Consider the following 25,849-nt stretch of genomic DNA (forward strand, 5'->3'; position numbering starts at 1 on the left):
TCAACTATCGATAGTGTTCGTTCGGAGGAATGGAATTTCAATTGGAACAAATTTCGTTGTTTATTTCGCGGATCTCAAAAGTATCCTTAAAAACAGTGAGTTTACAATGCAAATGGGTATTGTAAATGGGCAATATTATAAAGCTGTCTTAACCGTTCTTTTTGCCCCATCTCTTGGAATGGGTCTTTCCTATTAAGATTAAAAAACAAGTTACAAACACAACTGATGATTTATACTAAATACAGTATGAAGTACACAGACCAGACCACTATCATGGCAATGGGAGTCGGATCGCCTCGTTGTCCTTTATGTTGACCACCCTGAACTGGTTTTGGTATGTATACTCTATGCGTAGGATCTTATTGTCCCCGATGCTGGGGTCATAGAAGCCGGGAAGATCGCTCTGTAAGTACACGAATAACATCAGTTATATTCAATATTTCATCAGGTTCTGAACAAACCTTTGAGGAATCGTATAGCTGCAAGGTACTGTCCCTGACCAGACACTGAATTGGTATAGTGACATCAAGCGACAGCTCGGGTTTGAACTGGGTGCTGCTGTTCTCCGTTGTGCAGCCATATACGGCTCTTGTGACGACCAGGCCCGTCTTCTGCAGCTCCTCGGTCATGATGCGATGGTAGGTACTCTGCATAAGATGGACGGCAGCACTGGCCTCCTGCCGCTTGGCCAACAGGCGCTGCTCGTTCCGCCGTTTTGTCCGCTCCACTTCGACGTTCTTGCGCTCGGCATCCATTGGGTCCATAATGGTCTTCTTAATCAAGAACCACGCAATTACGGGGGTCACAGAGGCATAAAACACAGCGGCGGGCACTATCTCATCGCTCAGGTGGATAGGAAACACATAAGACTGATTTGATCGTAGTATCCTGAAAGCAAAAATCAAGCGAAGCCATTAATGTATTATAGTCCGAAATGCAGGACACTATATTGCACTCACTTAAATTTAAGGATAACTCCAGAAGGCACACCAATCGAGACAGCTGCTGTCACAGAACTGTACTTGGAAATCTTCTTCTCCAGTCCATATTCGCCCATAAAGCCAAATGTTCCGACCCTGCAATAAGGATTTCGTGTTAATCAACCCGATCTGCGGATGTGAGAGCTACTTACTTCACGGCCAGCTTCAGCTTCATCTCATTTTCTATCATCTTGCGCGTGTAGGAGAGACCAAAGTAGATGTGCGGCGAACCAATTACAAAGGATGAGCTCAGCGCGTACTCGTCCTTGCTGTGGTCGATTTGTGTGGACATGGACGACTGGGGGCCCGCGTTCAACGTCAGGCTGCCCACCGTGTGCTTGTCCAGCTGCACAGCGAGCGTGGAGAACAGGGCGGGTATCACGCCGTGTTCCCGGAAACTCATGTTGGTCCCGCCGTTGAGCGTCACCTTAGGGGAAAGCGTGCGTCCACCTGACAGCACATACTTTAGATATATTGCAGGCTGGGCTGGGCTTTGGCAAACTGATTACTTACCCTTGAGACCCACCAGGAAGCCGTTTCCCGCTCCAGCACAGACCTCCAGCCAGCCCTTGTTCAGGAGTCGACGTCCAGCTACCACAAACCCGCCACTGCCATTCCCGTTGGAGGAGTACAGGTTGCCGCTCATAATGATCATGTCCTTGCGCGTCAAAGGGGCCTCGATGGACTGTGCAATGCTCATTGAGCCTATCTCAACGCGGGGCATTTCCGTTTCATCGTAGGGCGCGAATATTTCCGTTGCGTTCACGTTAATGGTGATGTTCCCCCGCGGATTGGTTCGCTGTTGCAGGCGACGTTCATCAGCAGCTTGCGCAAGGCGTTCGTACTCTTCCCTGATCTCTGTCGGCGTCTTGGTCCGGTGGACAATCTCCCAGCCCTCGGTTGTCAGGCCATTTACGCCCACCGAGTCGTATATGGCCCTCTGGTGGGGATCAGACAGCACCTCGTACGCGCGCTTGGTGCGGTTGAACATAATCTCCGCCTGCTTCTTGCTGTCCACATCGCAATGCTTGTCCGGGTGGTAAATGCGGCTCTGCTTCCTGTAAGCTGTATTAATCTGCTCTGTGGTGGCCTAAAAAACAAATTGATAAGACTGTGACGTGCGGGTGACGATGCACTTACATCTCGGGGCAAATTCAGAAATGTGTAGTAGTTCTCCTCCAGCTCGGCGTCAGATTCATTCTCCGAAGCCATCGCGCAGGCCGGTAAATACTGCCCCTGTTCGGTTTAGCGTTGCTTGGTAGTCAGACAGAATGGCAGCGCACGCACCCCACCGGCGTTCGCTGTGTTAATTTGTATTTCAAAATTTTTGGATAGCTTTACGCAATGATAGGCTGATATACATGTGTTGGGAAGGTCCGATAGCTTATGGTCACACTCACTCAAACATCGGTTCAAATAATCGAACATGCTATCAGCCCTGGGTGATATCGATAACCGAACTTGAATCGGGTAAGGACCTCCATTACCGGTTGGCAACAATGAGTGTCATTCCATATTTTTGAGTTTTGTACTTAAATTACTATACATATGGTGATGATTGGAACTGCATTTCCCAACAATTGACCAGGTAAACCCACCAAACCATCGACTTTTCCTGGATTTGCACACCTTGTTTTGTGCTCGAGGATAGAAGGTGTCACGATCGAGAAGTAATTGACATGGATATATAAATATCACAGTAGCGATTCTGCATCACTCAAACATCAAAACTCATTGTATTTTAAATAGTCGAACCTGCACAAGCGAATGTTGTCAACTCTGGGTGAAAACCAATAAAACCTATCGTTCCGTTGGTGACCGATTACTTTTTTTCCAGCCCTCGCTACTTACGGGAAACGTGCTCGCCTGACGAAATTTTGCTTTTTAATTTGACATTGTGCAATTAAAGTAAATACCGAAAATGCTGCGTGTTCCTAGTTTGTTGCCACGTCTCGCACGCCAAGCCGGCGTTGTGCCCACAAATGCATCGGGAGCTTCTAGCATCTTCCGCGTAAGTACCACGGCCGCCGTCTTTACATAATAGCCGGAGCGGCATGCTCACGCTCAGCTCGTTGCGGGTCATGTTTTGCGCGAACATTCTATAAAGATCGATGCATTTTCACCTCTTTACAGAGCCTGCCAGGTGCAAGCAATGGACTGTGGGGTCAGCAGCGTTACAAGTAAGTGATCTTTAATTAATTTACATTTACAATGAAATTAAAACGAACAAGAGAGTGCCGAATGACCGACCGGTCGCCTAGGTAGTTGTGTAGTTGTGCTTATGTAATGGAACCTGCCAAAAAGATTTTAGCTTCCAGCAGACACTCGATGTTGCATCACAATGGATGCCAAGAGTTCAGCTCTTGATTGTTGGAAACATCTGGAGCTTCTTGCTCGAACAGAGATAGAGGCGCGGCCTAGTCGCTTATCTAAGCTCTTTGCAGGCGTTATCCATTTTCGATTTTCCACCATCTGCTCACGAGCAATCCATATTTCACTCTTTTGTTTAGGTCTGGCGAGGTCAAGGGTGCAGTTATTGGCATCGATTTGGGCACCACCAACTCCTGCCTGGCCGTCATGGAGGGCAAGCAGGCAAAGGTCATTGAGAACGCCGAGGGAGCCCGCACCACGCCCTCCCACGTCGCCTTCACCAAGGATGGCGAACGCCTGGTGGGCATGCCAGCCAAGCGTCAGGCTGTGACCAACTCTGAAAACACCTTCTACGCCACAAAGCGCCTGATTGGCAGACGTTTTGACGATCCCGAGGTGAAGAAGGACATCAGCAATCTGTCCTACAAGGTTGTCAAGGCTTCGAATGGAGATGCCTGGGTGTCGTCCACCGATGGCAAAGTGTACTCCCCCTCACAGATTGGCGCATTCGTCCTAATCAAGATGAAAGAGACGGCCGAGGCCTACTTGAATACACCTGTAAGGAACGCCGTGGTGACTGTGCCCGCCTACTTCAATGACTCGCAGCGTCAGGCCACCAAGGATGCCGGACAGATTGCCGGTCTTAATGTTTTGCGTGTGATCAACGAGCCCACAGCAGCGGCCCTGGCCTACGGCATGGATAAGACGGAGGACAAAATGTAAGTGTACCTTGGAGTTCAATGCTTTTTTATTGCTCTTGAATGCATTGTAGATGGTTTCATTACTTTCACTCTAAATTTACAGCATTGCCGTTTACGATCTGGGAGGCGGCACTTTCGATATCTCCATTCTGGAAATCCAGAAGGGAGTCTTCGAGGTCAAGTCAACCAACGGCGACACCCTGCTGGGTGGTGAGGATTTCGATAACCACATCGTCAACTTCCTGGTGGCCGAATTCAAGAAGGATACCGGCATTGACATCCGCAAGGACAACATTGCCATGCAGCGCCTGAAGGAGGCGGCCGAAAAAGCTAAGTGCGAGCTATCCTCCTCCCAGCAGACCGACATCAATCTGCCCTACCTGACAATGGACTCTGCCGGTCCCCAGCACATGAACCTGAAGATGACACGCTCCAAGTTGGAGAGCCTTGTGGGTGATCTCATCAAGCGCACCATTCAGCCCTGCCAGAAGGCACTGTCCGATGCCGAGGTGGCCAAGTCAGAGATTGGAGAGGTCCTGTTGGTTGGTGGCATGACCCGCATGCCCAAGGTTCAGTCCACCGTGCAGGAACTGTTCGGACGTCAGCCATCGCGCTCCGTCAATCCCGATGAGGCGGTGGCCGTCGGTGCAGCCGTTCAGGGCGGAGTCTTGGCTGGTGATGTCACTGATGTGCTCCTGCTCGATGTCACTCCCCTGTCGCTGGGCATTGAGACCCTTGGCGGAGTGTTCACTCGCCTGATTTCGCGCAACACCACGATCCCCACCAAGAAGTCGCAGGTCTTCTCGACAGCCAGCGATGGCCAGACCCAGGTGGAGATCAAGGTGCACCAGGGAGAGCGTGAGATGGCCAACGACAACAAGAAGCTGGGCTCCTTCACACTGGTCGGCATCCCACCCGCACCCCGCGGAGTGCCCCAGATCGAAGTGGTCTTCGATATCGATGCCAACGGCATTGTGCACGTTTCGGCCAAGGACAAGGGCACCGGCAAGGAGCAACAGATTGTCATCCAGTCGAGCGGCGGTCTGAGCAAGGACGAAATCGAGAACATGATCAAGAAGGCCGAGGAATACGCCAGCGCCGACAAGATCAAGCGCGAACTGATCGAGATCGTCAACCAGGGCGAGAGCATAGTGCACGACACTGAGACCAAGATGGAGGAGTTCAAGAGCCAGTTGCCCGCAGAGGAGGTATGCATAGACAAGGAATTGTTAGGTTAGGTTTCGATCTGACTGATCCGATTCGGTTTAATTGCAGTGCGAGAAGCTGAAGAAGGAGATTGCCGATCTGCGCACGTTGCTGGCCAACAAGGAAACCGCCGACTTGGAGGAGGTCAGGAAGGCCACCAGCTCGCTGCAGCAGGCTTCGTTGAAGCTCTTCGAGATGGCCTACAAGAAGGTTTGTTGTCCAAATATATGTGACCTGTGTCTGTCTTATCAGTTAATTAATTGATTCTTTCTTTTGGCAGATGTCCGCTGAGCGCGAGAGCAATGCTGGCGCCGGATCCACCGACAGCAGCAGTTCAGGCAGCGACGCTTCTGGCGAGAAAAAGAAGGAAGACAAGAACTAAATTAGGCAACCATAGTCATAGTTGTTGTTCTCTTATTTAATGATAGCCTTCCCTGGATTTTTATTAAGATTTACGTTTAACATAGTTACATCATATTCCTTTTCCAAATCATAAACCACAATCACACGTGAACAACCGGCATAGCGTTTACCCAAAAATGTGAAAGAAGTGACAGAACCCAGAAAACGAAGACCATCCCATCCGATCCCATCCAGAAATGGGAGCCAGCGATCAATTACATAAAGTTTTTATTGTTTATTATGGAACCGATCGATGGAGCTCTCCTCCCCATGTGGAGCTGCGCTGTCCTTTCAGTGCGTGGCCAGTGCGGTGCTGTGTTCCCTGTAAGATTTCGCTTATTTTTACGTTTACTCTAACTAAATTCTAGTTGTACGATAAGGAGCACAGCACAAATGCGGCCGGAAAACGGCCACGCGACTGAATAAGCTTTACGGACACGGACACGCCTACTTCAAGCTACATTTGGTCGTTGGTTTCCAGTGGACAACCAATCGACACTGGGTAAAATGCAATTAAATTTAACAATCGATGTAAACTTAAAATACAAAACAAATATTTACAATCTACAAGTAGATATGTTTTAATTGGGTTTTTAATTAAATTCATTCATAAATTCCTGGGAGGAGACTTCAAAATAGATAAATAATATTAGGACTATGAACTTATTTGTACAGGATGATACTACAGGGGGTCTTTGATCGCAGTGCAGTTCCTTAAGCTATATCTAGTTCTATGCTATGGTATCGTATGCTATGGCGAATGGCGTGGCGGTGTCTACATGGCCCCGCTCTGCAGCTTGTAGAGCGTGTAGTAGAGGCCGCGATTCTCCAGCAAATCTTTGTGGGAGCCGGTCTCGCAGACTACGCCGTTCTCAAACACAAAGATCACATCCGAATGGACGACTGTGGACAGTCTGTGAGCTATGCTGATCGTTGTGCGACCCTCGGATGCGGCATCCAGAGCATCTTGGACAACCTGCCAAAGAATAAAGCGAAAGATTATGATTGTTGAGAGCTCAGCTGAATGAGGGATGTACCAACCTTTTCACTCTCGGCGTCCAAGGCCGAGGTGGCTTCGTCGAGCAGCATGATCTTGGGGTTCCGGATGAGGGCGCGCGCGATGGCAATGCGCTGCTTCTGACCGCCGGACAGCTGGGCTCCCTTCTCACCCATTCTCGTGTCGTAACCCTAGGAGGAAATCACGGATTATATTTGAATCTCCAGGGGGGATGTGGATTGCGGATTCTGGATGCTTACCAGCGGCAGGTTCGCGATGAACTCGTGAATATTAGACTTCATGCAGGCTGACATGATCTCCTGGTCAGTGACAGACCTCGCGTTGTCGCCATAGGCAATGTTCTGCCGGATGGTGCGGTCGAAGAGGATCGGCTCCTGGGACACGATGCCGAGCTGCTGGCGCAGATTTGACATCGAGACGTCTCGAACATCGTGCTCATCGATGAGGGCGGCACCCTCGTCCACGTCATAGAAGCGCTGGATCAGCTGGATGCAGGTGGACTTGCCGCACCCGGAGGGACCCACCAGGGCCACCTTCTGGCCCTTTTTCACTCCCAGTTCCAGACCCTTGAGCACCTGGATCTCTCTGCGCGTGGGATAGCTAAACTCAACCTTGTCGTAAGTGACATTGCCCTGGCAGTGCCACGGTTCGCGCGACACTCCCGGCCGGTCCACGATCATGGGCTGGCGCCGCAGGAAGGTGAAGATCGTCTTAGCGGCTGTGATTCCCTTCTGCATGTTGGGGGCAAAGGCCAGGGCGTTGGCAATCGAAGCCGTTCCCATGATCAAAGCCTGGGATACTCTGAAAGGAAAGGGAAGGTAACTTTAGGACTGGTCCTCTCTTGTTCTGCACTCTATTTGGGCACTTACTTGAAGACATCTCCGAATTCGATGCCCCGATTTATCACGCACCAGGTGCCGTAGTACATGCAGGCGGCATACGCAAAGAACATCAGGGAGCGAGCGAGGCCGTAGACCAGGCCGCGGAAGTGGGTGTTTTTCTTCGCTTTCTGTGGGTATAGTGGGGGATCGATTAGGGATCGAGTCGGGTATGGTTCCAGCCTGGTGGCCACTCACATTTACGGACGGGATGAGCATGCCGATGTATGTCTGGTGGAACATCTCCTCGCGCCCCAGGGAGACGACGGTGCGGATGTTGGAGACTACCTCGACGGCCAGCTTGGTGCAGTTCTCCATGGTCTTGGCCGTGCCCATGTTCTCTTCGGCCATGAGCGTGCGCTGCATGTAAAATGCGATGAGGATGAAGGGCGTGAAGGCGAGGGCGACCAGACCCAGACTCCACTCGTAGTACATGGACAGACCGATACCGAGGGCTAGCGTGGAAACAGACTGAATGATCGTGCCGATTCTCTGGCCAGTTGCCTGCGGGAATCAATTGGTGAAGAAAGCAATCAGGAGAGGATTCATTGTGGAATTGTGTTACAACTTACGCCTTGGACAGCGGCGGCATCGCCGGAGAGGCGGGCGCACAGACTCCCTGTGCCGTTCGCCTTGTCATCAAACCAGGCCACTTCCTGTTTCAGCATCGTCTCGAACATGAGGCCGCGCAGGCGCTCCGTGAGCCGCTCTCCGGCGATGCCAAAGAAGTAGATCTGCATGAAGGTAGCGATGCCCACGACAATGCCGGCGATCAAGAAGTAAAGACTGTACTGGTTGCTGTTCTCGCGGACGTACGCGTCGTCGGTCTTGACTGAGAGCACCTGCAGGATGCTGCCGAAGAGTACGGCAAAGATGGGCATGGCACAGCCCATGATCACCGAAGAGATGCAGCCGACGGTGATCTGCGCCCACTCCGGCTTGTTCATCTTCATCACCTCCGCCATGGGCTTGACCTCGTTGGGGTCCTTGACCTTCTTCTTCTTCTTCTTTTCCTTCGCGACGGCCTCTAGCTCCTTCTCATTGTCCTCCTCCAGCACCTTGATCTCCTCCTCGTCCTCGTCCTTGATGTCGAAGTTCTTGTAAATGTCCCCGCTGGGGCTGAGTACGGTACCGTCATCTTCGCCCAGCTGGGTGGTAACCAGATTGAAGTAGTGGTTCTTCAGCATCATCAGCTCATGGTGCGTACCGCTCTCCACCACCTCGCCCTTATTGATCACGACGATGCGGTCCGCCCGGCGTACCGTCGACAGCCGATGGGCCACAATGACGGTCGTGCGTCCGGCGCTGACCTTCTCCAGGGCAGCCTGCACCTTCGCCTCACTGGCAGTGTCCAGGGCCGAGGTGGCCTCGTCCAGCAGCAGTATCTCCGGGTCGCGAATCAGGGCCCGTGCAATGGCAATTCGCTGCTTCTGGCCTCCGGACAACTGAGCTCCGCGTTCGCCCACCAGCGTATCATAGCCGCGTGGCAACTTCTTGATGAACACGGCCGCATTGGCGGCTTCGGCTGCCGCCTCGATGTCAGCCCGAGTGGCGTCCTCGCGTCCGTAGCGGATGTTCTCGTAGATCGATGTAGCGAAGAGCACGGGCTCCTGGCCGACGACTCCAATGCGGGAGCGCAGCCTGTTAATGTCGATGTCCCGCAGGCTGGTGCCGTTGAAGAATAGATCGCCGCCGGCGGGATCGTAGAAGCGCTGCAGCAGCTGGATGCAGGTGGATTTGCCGCAGCCGGAGGGTCCGACCAGGGCCACCGTCTGGCCGCGATGGATCTTGAGGTTGAGACGGTTCAATATGGGAATCTCGCTGCGCGTCGGATACTGGAACTCGACGTCACGAAACTCGATGGTCGTGAGGGGCTCGTTGAGGTTCTTACCTTGATGGCCGATGGGATTGATGGTGGGGATCTGCTCGATGATGTGGAAGACCTTCGCGCAGGCGCCCTTGGCAATGCCGAATGCCTCGATGTAGGGCGCGGCCATGCCAATGTTCATCGAACCCATCATCACCGAGAAGAATACGGTGATCATCGTGCCGGCGTCGTAGCTGACATAATACGGATCGTGGTACCCCTTGATTACCAGCCCCACGCCGTACCAGAAGGCCAAAGCGTACGAGGCATAGATGAAGAACCAGAGCATGCCGAAGCCGATGCCGGAGAACATGTTGCGTTTGATGTTCAACAGCTTGGCGGCCACAACGCGTTCCTTGTAGGCGGACACCTCCTTCTCCTCTCCCTCGAACGCCTTTACCGTGCGAATCCCGGACAGGGCGCCCTCGGCCACGACTGCTGCTCCAGCGTACTGGGTAACCTCTTGCTTGGCCAGCCTGGAGGTCGCCACCGACACCAGTCCCATCGCGACGAAAGTCAGCGGCAGGCTCGTAAGGCACACCAGAGACAGCTGCCAGCCTTTGACGAAGGCCAGAACCAGGGATCCCACAAAGGACACAAAGTAGTGGACGAACATGACGACTTTTTCGGCGAGACCATCCTCCATTTTGGACAGATCCCTGGGGGAGAGGGAGAGATGGGAGGGAGAACAGTGAGCGATTGATGGGGGGATGGATGGATGGATTTTTGGGGAGCAACTTACTCGTTCATGCGGCTGGCCACTTCGCCGCTCTGGTTGAAGTCATACCAGCTCATGTCCTGGTGCAGGATGGAGCGGAAGAACTTGGAGCGGATGGTCAGAATCTGCGAGTGGGCGGCGTAATTGAAGCAGGTGATGGAGAGATAGGAGCACACCAGCATCACAATTCCAATGTATGTGTTCTGCAGAGAGAACTCGCGCACCTTGTCGAGGAGCAAATCTCCCACGTCGTCACCGTCACGTTGGTACGTCCTACCCTCAACTGCCACGCTCGAATCAATAAAGTCCTATAGGATGTAGGATTATATAGAATGCGTATGAGAGATAGAACCACACAAAAACTACTGCCACTTACGTTGGCCAGGTTGCCGAAGATTAAGCTGTTGGCGGGAGTCGTGAGACCAGTGGCTACGGCGGACAGAAGTCCGATGACATAGAGCATGCGGTCCTTGGTGGTGGCATAGCGGAACATCTGGAAGTAGCCAACCTGTTTGACCTCCTCTTTGTAGGAGCCATCGTCCTGCTCCTCCTCTTCCGCCTCGTCATGCTTAGAATTCTTTTTTTTCGTCTTGTTGGGAGCACTGCAATAAAGGGCGACGCGCACGCCAATCATCGGTCATTAACACAGTCGTTTCTATTGACGCCATAACCGCTTGAACATGAAACTATCTGTGGCGTGGCCCTATCGCCTGGCGATTGCAAATTCCTTATCTTCGAATGACACCAGTATCAGCTCATATCAGCCGCCTATACGCGCGTCCATATGTAGAACGTAATATAATATAATATTATCATGTTGTGCCGCAGACGTGCTTTATTGTGCTTTTTGTTGTTTTCTAAATTTATTGTTTTAGACATCGATGAACGATACGATACCCTAATCATCGATGAACGAATGAATGTTAAAAACGAGATACATAGCCTAATTATATATGTAGTTGGAAATTAGAACTATGACTCTATATCACCGCACTCAAAAAGATCTCAATGAATCGTCTAACATTTGAATATTCAGCCGTGTAGCGCCATTTGGCTTATAAATTGTATTAGAATAATATTAGGATCGAATTTGATGAAGTCTAGTGTAAGTTAGGCTAGGGCAAAGCGGGAGCGCAATAAAAGCTCTTGGCGAATTCGCCACCGTAGGTACGATAGGCTTAAAAGAAATTGTTTGAATATAGGGGAGTCGACAAAATCTATTGAAAACGAACGCACGCACTTATTATTTTTTCGTCGTAAAATACATTAATTTGCAGCCACCCAAAGTTTTCGGTATTTCGTATTTAGAAAAACTATTCTAAAATTTCAAGCAGATCTATTAATGCCTGGAATCTATCGAAAACTTTGTATTGGATAATGGAAGAACAGAGAAGTGACACACTTGAGGCTTGAGAGGGTATCAACAAGGTCGTCACTTGATTCTTTTTATTATGGTATAATTAGCAATGTCATCGTTGAAGTGACATTTTGGTAAAGGTTAAATTCTTCTTTTAAATTTCTTTCAAAATCTTTAAATATTATAACAATTTACATTAATTATTAATCAAAAAAGAGCCGCTACATCTCAGAGAGCTGGCAATCTTCATCAAAACTGCTGACTTAAACTTTTGACCCCTTTTTTCTTCATCATGTTATAAAGTAATTTCAGTTGATTTTCTAAAACAGTTAAGTAATTTTCCTCTTTTTTTTATATACCGACCTGTCAAACTCGCCAAACTACATCACCAGTATCTGATCAATGTGGCTACAGTGCTACGATCAAAATTCCGATCATCCTTGAGATGATTTAAAAACAAAAAAAAAAAAACAAAAAAAAAATTTCTTGCACACAATAATGGCAAGGCAGGGGTATACATTTTTCACATAAAAAAAATTATAGAAGTGCTTCCTTTCATTATACTGGGAGAAACTCATCTCTTTCGGAGAAACTAAATGATCGCTCAGGTTCGGTTCTGAATGAGTAGATACTCTTCAGTCTATTTAACCACTGTTCTGTTTGTTGCACACTTAATTTTTAATTTCTTGCAGAATTGCATCAATGATTCACTTTTGCACTTTGGATGTCCTTTGATCGTTTCCGTGGCTCTTATTCCAACTTACAAGCTCTTTGAGTCTTTGTCCTGGTCTTCGAATGCTGCTGATCCCAGGACGATGTTCGTTTTGTACTGCAAACGCGATTTGTCATCGTCGTCCTTGACGATGACGCCGTTCGAGGCGGTCATCCTTTTTCTGTATCGAAGGAAAAGTCACACTATATCGATCTATATATCAATCCGTTTAAGGTATCAGAGACCTCCTGGTGATACTAGTGGTACCGCTGAGCGAAAGAGACTATTAAAATTTGTGCCCAGGTTCGGTCATTTATATGTATATTCATAATGCTCCGAGCAGTCAAGAGCCATAAGCGGGCCTTATCACGTCTGATAGTGCTTATCGACCATGTTAATTGATCGAATCGAAGTGCCCAATTCTTAAGACTAACGGTGATTCTGGTCTGCTGGTGAAATACCTGGCCAGCAATGCCATGGAATGAATGAAATACCTTAGAACGTGAAGACGCGAAATCTGAGTGATCGATCCCATTGGAATGCCATTTGCTCCACCTGGTGATGGGGTATTCTTAATGGCAGCAGTTGGCAACTGTCTACTTTTTTATATTCCATGATCAATTGGCTTCGAAATTTGATGGGATTTCAGGTAAATGCACTAAATCTATTGATTGCATATACAAAACTACAATCGATCATGGCATTAAAGCATATAGTGTGAGTATATCTTCATCTGGTATATGTACATATATTTTCTCAGGTTTCATTGTGAGTCCTGAATCCTGACTTGTCCAGCAGTAAGCCCATTAAAATTTATTTAAAAAAGGTCTATAAAATGTTTTGTATATGGACAAAGATACTTTCGGCATTGGGAAAAGCTAATTCATCGTTATCCCACTCTAAGTACTAATGAGTAATTGCTGCCTTGATTCCTTTTAATTTGGGGAAACAGTTCGTGCATGATCCACCCTCAGCTATAAATTAGTAATAAATGGAAAAAATTCGTATGGTTATCGAATGATGGGAGGTGGACAGAGTGCGGGGCTGCCGGAGATAGCAGTTCAAGTAGTATAGAGTACGAATACACCAAAACTGAATGTCTTGCCCTTATCGGGCCTTCCTCACGCGCCCGAATATATTGTACAAATCGAATTATGACGTGGGCGCGTGAAAAAGACGAACGATAGCATTACTCTGCAGATTGAATGGTACTGTTCGGTGATTCGGCGAATCCGATTGTGGAAATCAGTCGGTGGTAGACAATTAAGCAAATCCAGTAATGATAATTTATTTCTGATTTCGAAAAAGGCATGCACTTGAGACCCCCTGCGAGAGGCTAGCTGGCACTTCTGAATAATTGCTGATTATCTCTGGACGTCATTGAATTGCTGGCAATGGATTGGGGGGAGGCCAGCTAGGAGATCCTCATGACCATGCGCAAGGCATCGCGATTGATCTTGGCCTGTTTGAGAATGTGACCCTCCACAAAGATGTCCGACTCGTACTGCAGGTAGTTCACGCATTTGTCCACGTACAGGAGTGACTCCTCCAGCCGGTCCTTGGGTGACAGACTCGTCTCCAGGGACACACGACGTGTTTGCTCGGCAATGGCCGAGTGCAGCTCGAAACAAAGCGTGCCGAGCGTGCGTACCTCACCTGTGGATACACATAATAGGATAGAATCACTTGAGATAACGCCCCCCGCATACGCTGCAAAATATCAGTTATGGCCCTTACATGGCGCAATGGTCTCGTATAGTTGGACGAGATCCCAGGCGAACTGCAGCTTCAGTGCCAACTTGTCGTCGGGCATTACCATCAGCTCCTGCTGATCCTTGGCCAGGAGCTGGACCAGCAGAATCTTCACCTCACTCATGTGGTAGTGCCGCGGCGGCAGCCACTTCTCGTAGTGCTTCAGGTATCTGCAGAAGGGAGAGAAGAGGAGAAGAGTGCCGAGTTGAGACAACTTTACCATCTGGAAATTACTCACTTTAAACCGTTTTCGGCCGTTTTCTCCATGCTCTGCAGGTCCTTGCCCGCCCGCTCCAGGATCTGGTCTATATAATGCTTCTGTACCTGTTTCTGGCACTCGCGGCACCTGGAAAGGAACACAAGGTTATTGGAGTATTAAAAGGGGTCACGGTACGGCGATACGCCGTGACACTCACTTCCAACTTCCATTCCAATCGTCGGTTTTGCTTGGCAGCATCAGACCATCGCACCGTCGGTCCTCACACTTTATGGCGCTGTAGTTGGTGCCCAGCTCCGTGACATCGGTACAGCGATCGCAGGCGCACTTGAAGAGCTTCGTCTGGACGAGATGCCGCTGTCGATCAGCGGTACCCCACATTGCGTCTGAGTAGCAGATGCTCAAGTGAGAGTTTTTCTTGATCTCGCGCGGGGCCCACAGGATGCAGTGTCCGTTCTTGTTGAAGCTCTTGGCCAGATTCGGCATGCAAGAGTGTTCCGTGAAGGAGGCCGTGTAGAAGACGGCCACGTGCGGGGGATCGGAGGTGGGGACTTCGTGGCCATTGATCTGGAGGGCACCCACTGCTCTCATGACTTCCTCCTCGCTGAACTTCTCCGTCTTGAAGAACCTGGCCGGAAACCGATGATTAGATTAGAATCGCATCATGAGTCTTCCCATATGGTGATACTCACTTGGGTATGAACTGGCCAATGCTGGCCAGGTCCGCCTTCCACTGGTTGGACCCACGCCTGGTCGACTCCAGGGACTCCAGCTCCTGGAACTTGCTCGCCTTCTCCGGGCTTGTCTCACCGATGAGCAGACAGCGCACGGTGCTCACGCAGGTGTACAGCGGATGGGAGCCGTTGAACTCGTGAACGTTGACCTTCTGACCCCGCTCCTGGGTAAGCTGACACTCCGCCCTGTGCTCCCCGAGCGATTTGCACTCGGGTCCACACAGGGGCCATCCGCATAGGTCACAGTCGATGTGATCCTCGGGCTCGATGCTGTTCAGGCACCCCATGCAGACGGGCGGCGTGATCTGTGCGGGTCCTCGCACCAGCGGCGCCTCCTTCAGTATGATCTCGTAGGGCTTTATTGTACGCGTGGCCACCAAGTGTCGTCCAAGCAGATCATTGTGGGCAATCTGAAAATGAATGTGAGGTTGAGGTTATGTCGTAGCGGGGCAGGAAAGTTCGCGAAAACCTGCCTTGAATGGGTGGCAACTGGACTTGTGGGCTTTCCAGTCCTGCTTCTGGTGCTGCACGCTGCAGTAGGAGACCTGGTTGCAGTTGGAGCACTTGCTCTTGGTCGGCTGCTCGCACACATTGCAGGGATTCATCGCTGACGACATGGCGCAATCGATGAGCAGTGGACAACTGATGCTGTTTCTGTATACGTAAAAGTACGGTACGGTGTGCATCCACTGCCACACGATTTGCCGAGTCTCTTCAAAACTGTGCGAGCAATCGGGCATTAGAAGAGCACATCACATCTGTGTGCCTGTACATTGTGATGGTGATGGGGGGAGGGGGGGGGACCGGGACTCTATAAATATCCCACTGTGGAGTGTACCAATGCTGTGCTAAAGGCAAACAAAACTCATGTGTGGATGAGGCACCGACCCTAAAAGTAGCCTTCAAAATATAGAATACAACTACGACGGCGCTACGGCCGGGGTATGCTCGCCGCGTTGGGGTTCTCTGGATGTGGTAGCTGAAAGACAGTCTCGTGGTTCAAGAAGGCGAGGATTAAGCGATACAAAAATAGAGTTGATGGTACAGAACTTAGTAGGGGCTCATATCTTCCATCGGGGTGGCCGCAAGTGGCTGGTTCGAGTGATCGTCCGGCCGATTTTGGTCTAGGTCGCGAAGGCTTAAGTACGCTCCGAGAGGATTTGTTGCGGAGGTTTATGTGCGCTCCGAGAAGATTTGTGGCGGAGGTTTAGGGCGCTCCGAGAAGTTGGGAAGCTTGAGTACGGCCCGAAAGAATTGGTCGACGGAGGATAAAATCCACTCCGAGAGGGATCGAAGGTCGAGGATGAAGTACACAAATTAACCGTATTTTGGAAGAGGCCCTCTCAGAGCAAAGGGCCCACCACCTGCAGCAGCGGCTGCAGTACTTGAATCAAGTACAATACTTTCAGGGACCACCGCCACCGTCGCAGTACTTCCTCCAGCCCTCCTGCAACAGTATCAGCCAGTGCAGCAGCAGCAGTACCAGCTGCCCCATGAGCAACTGCTGCCTAAGGACGAGCAGGCCCGAGGCGTCGTCGTTAGCGAACACGAATACGGCAATGTTGAGATGTACAGTAAAGTTTTCTGTTATTAATTATTAGTATAGGTATAAGAAATAAAGAAAGAAAATAAATACTCCAAAGGAGTATATTTGCTTACAATGCTCCTATTGTTGTAGCACAAAAGAGACTACGGCGTAATAAGTCCCATGCACCGTTTTCAACTCAAAGTCCTCTCCTTCCCATGAGTGGTCTTAGCGAAGTTTAATTTTGTGGAAGACGTTCTTCACGAGCTCTGAAGATTATTTATTGACTGGAGCAATCTTTGACCAAATTATTTATTGACTGGGACAAATCGATCATGCTGTTCGTCACATTTTCCAGATTTGGAAAATGAAAGATCGTTGATGAGGAAGAGTGGTTGCTTCCGAAACAGATTTGAAATTTAATTAATTTAATTTAAGTTTCAACAGCTGGACTAGGCCCGCACCTTGCGCAAACATTTGGACATTTACAGCAAACAAAACTCATGTGCGGATGTGGCACCCACAATTAGTAGTCTTCAAAATATAGAATACAACTATGACGACGCTACGGCCGTATGCTCGCCGCGTTGGGGTTCCCAGAAATTTGTTAGACCTCTGGATAAGGTAGCTGAAAGTGTCTCGTAGTTCAAGAAGGCGTGGATTAAGCGATACAAAAATAGAGTTTAGTAGGGGCTCGTATCTTCCTTCTGGGTGGCCGCAAGTGGCCGGTTTTGGTCTAGGTCGCGAAGGCTTAAGTACGATTTGTTGCGGAGGTTTAATTGCGCTACGAAATGATTTGATGCGGAGGTTTATGAGCGCTCCGAGAAGAGATGTTTCGGAGGTTTATGAGCGCTCCGAGAAGATTTGTTGCGGAGGTTTAGGGCGCTCCGAGACGTCGGGATGCGGAGGTTTAAGTACGGTCCGAAAGAAATGAGCGACGTAGGATGGAGGAGGCTGATGATGATCGCTCTGGCGGAGGTTCTTTTTGTTCCCGAAAAGCAGCTGTTCCGGTGCCTTGGCTATGCTATGGATGTACTATAGGCACACTGTGAATATGGTTGTATATACACATACACTGTGTATGTGGTTGGATTTATGCTTCTTCTGGCTTTCTATTTTTTTTTTTTTTTTTTTTATTATAATAGTAATGGCAGGTTTCAAGAATTTTGTCTCTTATTTACCAATAGTCCTGGTTGATGGATGCATGCATAATCTGATTTATTTTCCAATTCAATTAAATCATCCTACTGTGTGTGCAATCGTTTGAGTGCTCATCTCGGCAAGGAGCGGGCCTTGCCTCTCCATCTCTGTCCCTGGGTCAATTATAGCTAATAAAACTAGAAAGGTGTATGCGTATGCGTATGCGAATGCAACGGCGATAGCACTTCGATTATCATCAATTCATAAATACAATTTTTACACAATTTATATAGCCTCCACCCAGCTATACACTGAGGTATATAAACTAATGGCGCTTCTGTCTGCGCCTAAACCTTGATTGTGGCCTGTTTTTCGGCTGGCATGTTGTATCCGCCCGCGCTATCGATCAAATCTCACTCTCATCCGTTGGCTCAGAGGGCTCGCGCACCGTCACAAACTTCTGCAGGGTGACGTTGTCCTTGTTGTTGTTTGTCTTGCTGCCGCCGACACTGTTCCGCCGCTTGCCCTTTTCGCGCGTCTTCTCCGGCAAGCCGTTGACCTGGAAATTGTCACTTTGGAATGGTATCGATATTGGTATGCTGTATTCGCTTTGAAATGCAGTGGTTTTTTCCTTCTCGTTATCCTTTCCCCTTTCCTTATTCTTATCCCGATCTGCTGGTGCTGCTGCTGGTGGTTCCGCATTGGTTTTGACATTGTAGTTCCCTGTAATAGCAGAACGAACATAAATAAGTAACTACTCTTTGTGCCTGAGTTGTGACGTTTCTAACCTTTGGCTCCAAACATATCCGCGTGCTTGAAGCTGCTCCGATTGCGCTTCCCTCGCTTGCGCATGTTGAGCCGCAAGGTAGTCACGCTGGTTCTGCTGCGCTTTGATTTTGGGGTGTTGTGCTGCTCAGGGATGGGGGTCGTGGTCGTCTCGACAGTCTGCTGTGGCTGCGGCTTTGGCGAGGGGCCGGGACTCACACTTGGACTCGGGGTGGTGCGGCGTCCTCGGCTGCTTTCGGTGTCGGAATGATTACCCAGGTAACTATTGGCCGTTATATCTTCCTCTTCAGCCTCTGGCGACTCTACGTCATAGCACTCATCGTCCTGGTCTATGATTTCGATCTCTTCTTCGTCGTCGTCAGAGAGAGCCTGTCGCAGCAAGATCTCCGGTCCGCCGCCATAGATGCCGTGCAGGAGCCGCCATGAGCGGGCATTAAGCTGAGCATAATCCGATCCGATCCTCACACTGCGGATGGTACAGTTGCTATCCGTGGAAGAGGCTATTCCCTCATTCTTGATGGGGCCCGGCTCCTTGGAGGTCTTACCGCGGGAGAAGTTCTGCCAAGACCGCAGCCAGGGCATGTCGATGGCAAAAATGGCAGATGAGTCGAACTCGCTCTGAAGCCCGTTCAATTTGGTAAACTCGCTTAGCTCATGCTGCTGTCGCCTGGAGAGCGCCTCAGCCGCGCGCTTGCAAATCTCGCACTCAAAGAGAATGTTCACTGGCGGTCCACCGCCGAAAGTTTTGCACAGAAAGTCCCACAGGGGCTGGGAAATCGGCACTGCAATCTGGCTGATCATAGGCATTTTGGAATGTAGAACGCCGCCATGGGGACACAGCATTTCCTGGTTATTGATGGGACCCGGCTCGGAGAAGGTGGCCAGGCGGGAGAGCCACTCGCGCGTCACATAAAACTGAATGTCAGAATCGCAGAAGGGGTGTGATTTGAACAGATGTTTGGCTTCTTCGCGGACGAGCTTCATCAGGGGATTGTGCTTTTGGTAGAAAAGTACGTAGGCCTGGCAGTTCTGCACCACATCGGGGTTCACCACAGTCACGAACTGGTCGTCGAACTCATACCAACGGCCGTTCAGAGTGTTGCGTGCATAACACGTGTAGTGGCCGCCGCCGACGGTGCCATGGTGGCAGATCACGGATGAAAGATTGTAGATGGGCACCTCGCTTTTGCACTGCTTGTGCACGTAAGGCCGCATATCGAAGCCCTCCATGGGAAAAATAACGTGCGACGAGATCTTCGAGCTGTAGGACAGATCGTGTCGGAAGCGCTTCAGGTGGATGCACAGCACCTCGGGCAGGTTGATTACACGCGAGTACTTGATACCCGTTCGCAGTTTGTTGCATCGCGAGCAGCTGTAATGAATCACATGAAGGATAATTGAGCAATTGGAATACACTTACTTCACTAATGCAAACTCTCACCTGTACATGTTGTCGCCTTTAAGCTCGTCCGCACTGAAAAAACTAGCCATGCAATCGTAGAGTGTTACCGAGGGTCCATACAGCCACGATCTAAACACGCCCCACATCCACGCCAACCAGCCGTCATTGGTTCTGCTTGATGTTTCGGCGGCGCTCAGACTCTGGACACTTAGGCTATGCGTTTGGTGCAGCACATTGAGGAAGTCTCTTGTGGGAATAGGCAGTGAAAGATCCTGGAATGTTTCCTGCCGTGAGGACACCCGATCGCAGGTGAGGCATTGAACGGCGGAGAGCAGTTTGCCATCAAACACGTCACTGATGATGGAACGAGCCGACTCTATTGGTGGTTTTTGATCTGACGACGTTTCACGTTGTTTCTGTTTACGCTGCTGCTGCGGCTTTGGAGGAGCCTCTGGAATCGCAGTGCTTGAACCGATGACAGTTCGGCTTGGCGTAACAAAGAATTCGGTGTTTATCAGGACTTCCCCCGCGATTTCGGACATGCTGCTCTCACACGTTTCATATTCGCTTTCAGAGCCTGTCGCCGAATGCGAGGAAGGCGGCACTTCATCCTCGTTTTCGTCGTCAGTTTCGTTGGGCTGTTTATTCTGACGCTGTTGCGATTGCTGCGATTGCCGCGGCTGTGGAGAAACCTGCTCCGTGAGTTCCTCATGCAGCTGATCCATGAAGCAGCGAAGGAACTCCTGCGTGTCATGCTGATGGTAGCCCCGAAATATCGGATGCACCGATCGTATGCCATACAAAATGCCACGGGGGGCGATGTATTCTGTAAACAACACATTTTGTATAGCATTTTGTTCCATCTATCAGAATCAATGACGAATCTACCTTTGGGGTCTTCTATCTCCGACCAGATTTCCTGCATCAGGCGAATGTAGCTCTTGGCCAGACCCGCTGGCTTGCAGATTCGGGCATTCGCTCTCTGATCCGCAATGTACTCCACCAGATCGCTGCAGTTGATGAAGTAGTGAGTCATGGGCGGCAGATTACTCAGCGCTTGGAGTGCCGAGTTCATGTAGCATGTGTTGGCAATGTTTTGCAGTCCGACGAGGCCTGTCCCGGAACCGACAACATCCTCTTCCATGCTCTCGTCTTTCTGGGCAAGCGAGTTCAACGATCCACTGAAGAGCGCTTCGTGGGAACTCATGATTCTTTCGTTTAAATACGGGTCATGGTCGGCATCTGCCATAGCGTGTCCGTTTGCGTGCTGCAAGAGGAAAGGACGAACAATTTCACACGATTGTCAATGTCACAAAATCGAAAGTCATGTAATAGAGTTCACTTCTGATTGGTCAAAACAATGCGAACGAAATACAGTCCAGCTCGTGGTCTCACACACTCACCTTTTGTGGCAGGTCCGACTCCAGAGTACGATTATTGCTTTCTACATGTGTACTTTGCGATTGTGTGTTAAGCCCAAAACTCATTCTACTTATTCGCTGTTTGTATATTTTTCTATTATATATTTGTTTTGTAAATTTTATATTTTGACTGAGGAATTTGGATTTGAGTAGGGGACTAGAGGTGTCAAACCAACGAGGGCACTATCGATAGTATCGATGTTATGGTGCTAGCCGCTACAATCGATGGTTTGACAGCTCTATAGGGGACGGCCGGGCAGCTACCGATGTGGCCAATCGATGTGTAGCAATCGCAGGTGATACCAAAGTTACTGGACTCTGTGTCACACAATTGAATAGTCCCACGACAGTTCAATCAATAAAAAGGAATTAAATTTTGTTGTCTATGGTCGTTTTCGACTACACTTCAAGACCACTATCGATTGGTGCTACTATCGGCTGCTTAAACTTCAATGCATCCCTGTCGCAATGTGACTTCAAAACTGTACGTAGCAAAACATCGACACCAATGCAACCACGAAATGTGTATACAAAGATTCTAAGATTCATTTTCATGTGTGATAACGGCAAAGTGTTTAGTTCAAGACCGTTTTATTAACAACGTAAAGGCAAGCTTCGACCACAGAAATTGCAAAATGGCCTGCATATTATAGTTTTGCTGCTGCGGCTGCTGGAGGCTCTGGCACAGCTCTGGTCTAAAACGGTAACAGCCCTGCCTTTCAACATCCATCCCCTTGTGTAACAGCCCTGCCTCGATTTGGGGTCGATGCTTATTAGAAAATATTCCAGTTGAACCCGCTTTTCCAACGAAAACTGAGGCCCGAAATGCTTTCCCATTTAATTATAGTTTTAGCTAATCGCGGACAGTTTTGCTCGCCGGATAGGCAGCTCGGCTTGTGGGTCAATAGAAAAAGTTGAAAAGCACTCAACTCAACATGACTCTGGAAACGCAGCCTGTAGGTGGCGGCCTGGGATCTGGGATCGCCGGTCTGTACGATCTGGAGGAGACACTGGGATCGGGCCACTTTGCCGTTGTGAAGCTGGCGCGTCACGTGTTCACTGGGGCCAAGGTGGCAGTGAAAGTCGTTGATAAGTCAAAGCTGGATGAGGTCTCTAAGGCGCATCTGTTCCAAGAAGTGCGGTGAGTAGAGTAGAGTCTAAAAGAAGCCAGGGGTTGTCGTGTCAACTAATGTGCAATGTGTGACCTTGACCCACAATAGCTGCATGAAGCTGGTACAGCATCCGAATGTGGTCCGATTGTACGAGGTCATTGACACACAGACCAAGCTGTACCTGGTGCTGGAGCTAGGCGACGGGGGAGATTTGTACGATTACATAATGAAGCATGAAGCCGGACTCAGTGAGGAGCTGGCGCGAAAGTATTTCCGGCAAATCCTACGTGCGATCACGTACTGTCATCAGCTCCACGTTGTACACCGGTGAGTTCGCATTCACGCCCACTGATAATACAGTCCACCGATCAGCAATTTACGTAACTTTTCGCTTCGTTCCGTTTCGTGGCGCGGCGCGTCACACGCAACCCACAGGGACTTGAAGCCTGAGAATGTGGTGTTTTTCGAGAAGCTCGGCCTCGTCAAGCTCACCGACTTTGGGTTCAGCAACAAATTCTCACCCGGCCAAAAATTGGAAACCTTCTGCGGCAGCCTGGCCTACTCCGCTCCGGAGATCTTGTTGGGTGATTCGTACGACGCACCTGCAGTAGGTGAGTGTGTCGATTTGGTTAATTTGGTTTGGCGATAGACTCTTCTCTAGCTGGTATTTGGCTTTATCTTTTAGATATTTGGTCGCTTGGTGTCATTCTGTACATGCTGGTGGTCGGACAGGCGCCATTCGAGAAGGCCAACGACTCGGAGACTTTGACCATGATCATGGATTGCAAGTACACTGTGCCCACGCACGTTTCGGCGGAGTGCCGCACTTTGATTGCTTCGATGCTGGTACGGGATCCCAAGAAGCGAGCGACTGTAGAGGAATTGGCCTCTTCGGACTGGCTGAAGCCATTCGACGAGCCGGACTCGACTTCCACCGAGCATTTTCTGCCTTTGGTCAGCCGCGAGCAGCTCAGTGAGGAGGATCATGCCTTTATCATACAGAAAATGATCAACGGAAATATTGCGTCCAAGGAGGAGATAGTGCAGTGAGTAGATACCGCACAAGACCTGGCTTACTCCTGGCTAACCTTCGATTTCATACGATGCAGGGCTCTCGACAAGAATAAGTACAATCATATAACGGCCACATACTTTTTGCTGGCGGAAATGCGGCTGCGAAGGCGGCGAGACGAACAGGCACAGAAGCAGAAGCTTCTAAATGAAGCAAGCATGAAGTAAGTGCTGAACGGCAATGGCGTTCAAAAGGAATACACACAATTTTTAAAAATATCCTTTAATAGAGCGGAGGATGCGAGCCGCAAGCCGGTAGCTGAGAAACCCAGTCCCACAGAAGCCCCCAAGGGTGTCCCCATCAGCATCAATGTGACGCCCGCAGCCCAATTAGTAAGCGACGGCGGCAAGCCAGTAAGTTCAGTACTATTTCTATTGTTTTCTGGAACTTCACTGCATTCGCATTCGTTTAGGACAAGCGGAGTCGCAAGTGCAGTATTGTGCGGGAGGAAGACGAGGAGGAGTCTGCCAGCGAGGATTCTGTGGTTGGAAATGACCTAAAAGTGACCACATCGCGACTGGAACATACTGCTGAAGGACTCGTCAATCGAGCGGTGCAGGGGCGTACTGCCCCTACCGCTGTCCTCGCCGCAGTAGGAGTGCCTCGAAATTCACGCACAAAGATAGTCGTAGCCGTAGATGCTACGTTGGCTCAGAAGCTCAAGCAAATGGAGAAAAATGCCAAGATAGACGAAGACACTCTGAGAGGTCTGAAGGAGCTGGAGATTGGCAAGTTGAAGCCCCTGCCGAGCAGTAGTAAGAATCCGGTGCTCAGTCACCGTCGCACAAAACTTAACAAAGGCACGCCGTCGTGCAGCAGCTCAGAGGCCTCCGACGATGACACAAAGACGCGAAACAAGAAAAAGATCAATAAGTTCGTGGGCGATACTCCCACACGGTTTCGCATGCACCGGCGGGACTCGCACGATGACTCCAGCGACTCGCAGGATCAACTCTATCCGCCGCCTGGTTCGGCCAGCAGTGCGACAAATTTCATCTCGAAAAGCAGTGGCGTAAGCGGCAAGAAGGAAGGACAAGGACAATGCAAGGAGGTAAGTAAATCTCCTACCGACCAGCCTCTTCCTGTCTATCGAAATTGAAAATTATATTCCAATTTCAGCCAAATAAATCTGAAGAAACACGCAAATCTCACACACAAAAGAATAGAAAACAGCCGAAAGACCATGTAGACAAGCATTCACAAGCTGAGAAGCAGCAATCGGGGCTAATAGAGGGCACGACAGCCACATCGTCAGCCACAAGAAGGAGGCGTATGCGCGAGAGTCAGTCGCTGGATCGTATCACAGAGGCTCAGGAATACGAGCTGCGGCACCGCAGCTACGCCGAGGGCGAGGCTGCGACGGCGTCCACATCAACACAACATATCGATCAAAGATATTTGCAGTCCAACTTAAACACCAGCACATTCTCCGTTGCCGAAACAAAGGAAGAGTACGATGATGATGAGGAGCCCGAAACGAAGCCCAAGACCATAGCTGCACCGGAACCTCATGATACCAAGGACCAAATCATGCATAGATTGAATGCAGCCAAAGCTACGCTTCAGCAAAAGCAATATTTTAATAATAACACCAATCTTAGTAGGCACTTGAACAACAACAACCATAGCCAGAGCAATAGCAATAGCAACAAAAAGAAATCCTACGACGAAACACCAAAAGATATTTATAATCTGAATTCAATCGAGGAGATCGATCTGATTTTGAAGGATAAAAGCCTTACCAAAGCAATACATGTTACCGGCTCTAAATGCTTTGTGACCATGAAGAAAATTCGGCGGCTGGGAAAGTATTTTCCCGTTGTGAATTTCTCTTAATAGATGATGAAACGGAAACATAAACAAAAAACATAAATAGAAATATAAATAGAAACAGATACAAGTTACTTCATTGCAAAGTGCATTCTAAATATAAAACTTGGTTAAGCGAAATATATTACGTAGTAAATATGCATGTATTAATTGAACAAGTAAAGTTACCAATATATATATTAGAAATATCCAAAAATCCCAGGAATATGTCTTGAAAAAAGAGCTCATCCTCTAAACATATTTTTAGATAAAGGATGGACGGAGAGGAAGTGTAAGCCCTGTAAATTTATTTGCGTTTTAAAATCAACTCGTGCCTGCCCATTTGTGTGCCCGGGTTGTGTTATATTTTAAAGCTACATTTTATTATTTAAATTAAATTAAGTAATTTAAACTTAAATTAAATAATTAAATAAACTTGCATTATCACAGCAAAAACATGGGTGAGATTTGCGTCGGTTTTTAAAGCCATTCTGGCCATCTCCGATTGTGTCGCCGGTTGCCATGATAACCGACTTCTGCAATTACTTTACCGATGTCTTATTTTTAAAATATACTACAGCAGAACTTTGACGCAAAGAAGTAGTTCTCCGACACGGGGAGCGTGAAATAAACTGGTTCTACTGTTAAAGAATCAGTAGCACAGAGAACG

At 49.3% G+C, this 25,849-nt stretch overlaps 6 protein-coding genes across 7 annotated transcripts; 2 read left to right on the forward strand and 4 right to left on the reverse strand.

Moving 5' to 3' along the window:
* Positions 1-35: 35 nt before the first annotated feature.
* LOC108158592 (dnaJ homolog subfamily C member 11) lies at positions 36-2,359 on the reverse strand. 2 transcript variants are annotated; one of them, XM_017291045.2, is made up of 7 exons: positions 2,121-2,359; positions 1,494-2,070; positions 1,133-1,430; positions 960-1,076; positions 462-888; positions 262-403; positions 36-189 (listed from the first exon to the last, which is right to left on the reverse strand). In XM_017291045.2, exons 1-6 carry the CDS (start codon positions 2,190-2,192, stop codon positions 272-274), a joined length of 1,623 nt encoding a protein of 540 aa, XP_017146534.1. In that variant the 5' UTR covers positions 2,193-2,359; the 3' UTR covers positions 36-189; positions 262-271. The 2 variants fall into 2 exon arrangements, with proteins under 2 accessions (XP_017146534.1, XP_017146533.1); XM_017291044.2 differs by having other exon boundaries at positions 36-403.
* Positions 2,360-2,802: 443 nt separating this feature from the next.
* Positions 2,803-6,226, forward strand: LOC117187892 (heat shock 70 kDa protein cognate 5). Its single transcript, XM_033390826.1, has 6 exons — positions 2,803-2,991; positions 3,114-3,160; positions 3,491-4,069; positions 4,155-5,259; positions 5,327-5,467; positions 5,538-6,226. Exons 1-6 carry the CDS (start codon positions 2,902-2,904, stop codon positions 5,637-5,639), a joined length of 2,064 nt encoding a protein of 687 aa, XP_033246717.1. The 5' UTR covers positions 2,803-2,901; the 3' UTR covers positions 5,640-6,226.
* Positions 6,016-12,489, reverse strand: LOC117187891 (ATP-dependent translocase ABCB1). Its single transcript, XM_033390825.1, has 9 exons — positions 12,262-12,489; positions 10,517-10,742; positions 10,165-10,448; positions 8,128-10,081; positions 7,754-8,059; positions 7,547-7,686; positions 6,917-7,478; positions 6,701-6,847; positions 6,016-6,635 (listed from the first exon to the last, which is right to left on the reverse strand). Exons 1-9 carry the CDS (start codon positions 12,381-12,383, stop codon positions 6,435-6,437), a joined length of 3,942 nt encoding a protein of 1,313 aa, XP_033246716.1. The 5' UTR covers positions 12,384-12,489; the 3' UTR covers positions 6,016-6,434.
* Positions 12,490-13,472: 983 nt separating this feature from the next.
* LOC108158591 (SET domain-containing protein SmydA-8) lies at positions 13,473-15,680 on the reverse strand. Its single transcript, XM_017291043.2, has 6 exons — positions 15,386-15,680; positions 14,871-15,322; positions 14,378-14,806; positions 14,200-14,307; positions 13,947-14,131; positions 13,473-13,865 (listed from the first exon to the last, which is right to left on the reverse strand). The coding sequence occupies exons 1-6, from the start codon at positions 15,650-15,652 to the stop codon at positions 13,624-13,626; spliced, it is 1,683 nt and encodes a 560-aa protein (XP_017146532.1). The 5' UTR covers positions 15,653-15,680; the 3' UTR covers positions 13,473-13,623.
* A 1,950-nt stretch (positions 15,681-17,630) lies between these two features.
* Positions 17,631-21,377, reverse strand: LOC108158587 (ubiquitin carboxyl-terminal hydrolase 20). Its single transcript, XM_017291038.2, has 5 exons — positions 21,169-21,377; positions 20,654-21,032; positions 19,805-20,591; positions 18,366-19,735; positions 17,631-18,300 (listed from the first exon to the last, which is right to left on the reverse strand). The coding sequence occupies exons 1-5, from the start codon at positions 21,250-21,252 to the stop codon at positions 17,984-17,986; spliced, it is 2,937 nt and encodes a 978-aa protein (XP_017146527.1). The 5' UTR covers positions 21,253-21,377; the 3' UTR covers positions 17,631-17,983.
* Positions 21,378-21,659: 282 nt separating this feature from the next.
* Positions 21,660-25,396, forward strand: LOC108158588 (SNF-related serine/threonine-protein kinase). The gene is made up of 9 exons (XM_017291039.2): positions 21,660-21,889; positions 22,034-22,327; positions 22,407-22,625; positions 22,734-22,909; positions 22,984-23,344; positions 23,408-23,533; positions 23,600-23,723; positions 23,783-24,421; positions 24,490-25,396. Exons 2-9 carry the CDS (start codon positions 22,122-22,124, stop codon positions 25,204-25,206), a joined length of 2,568 nt encoding a protein of 855 aa, XP_017146528.1. The 5' UTR covers positions 21,660-21,889; positions 22,034-22,121; the 3' UTR covers positions 25,207-25,396.
* Positions 25,397-25,849: the final 453 nt, after the last annotated feature.

This window comes from Drosophila miranda, chromosome 3, assembly GCF_003369915.1.
Source record: "Drosophila miranda strain MSH22 chromosome 3, D.miranda_PacBio2.1, whole genome shotgun sequence".
NCBI lineage: Eukaryota > Metazoa > Arthropoda > Insecta > Diptera > Drosophilidae > Drosophila > Drosophila miranda.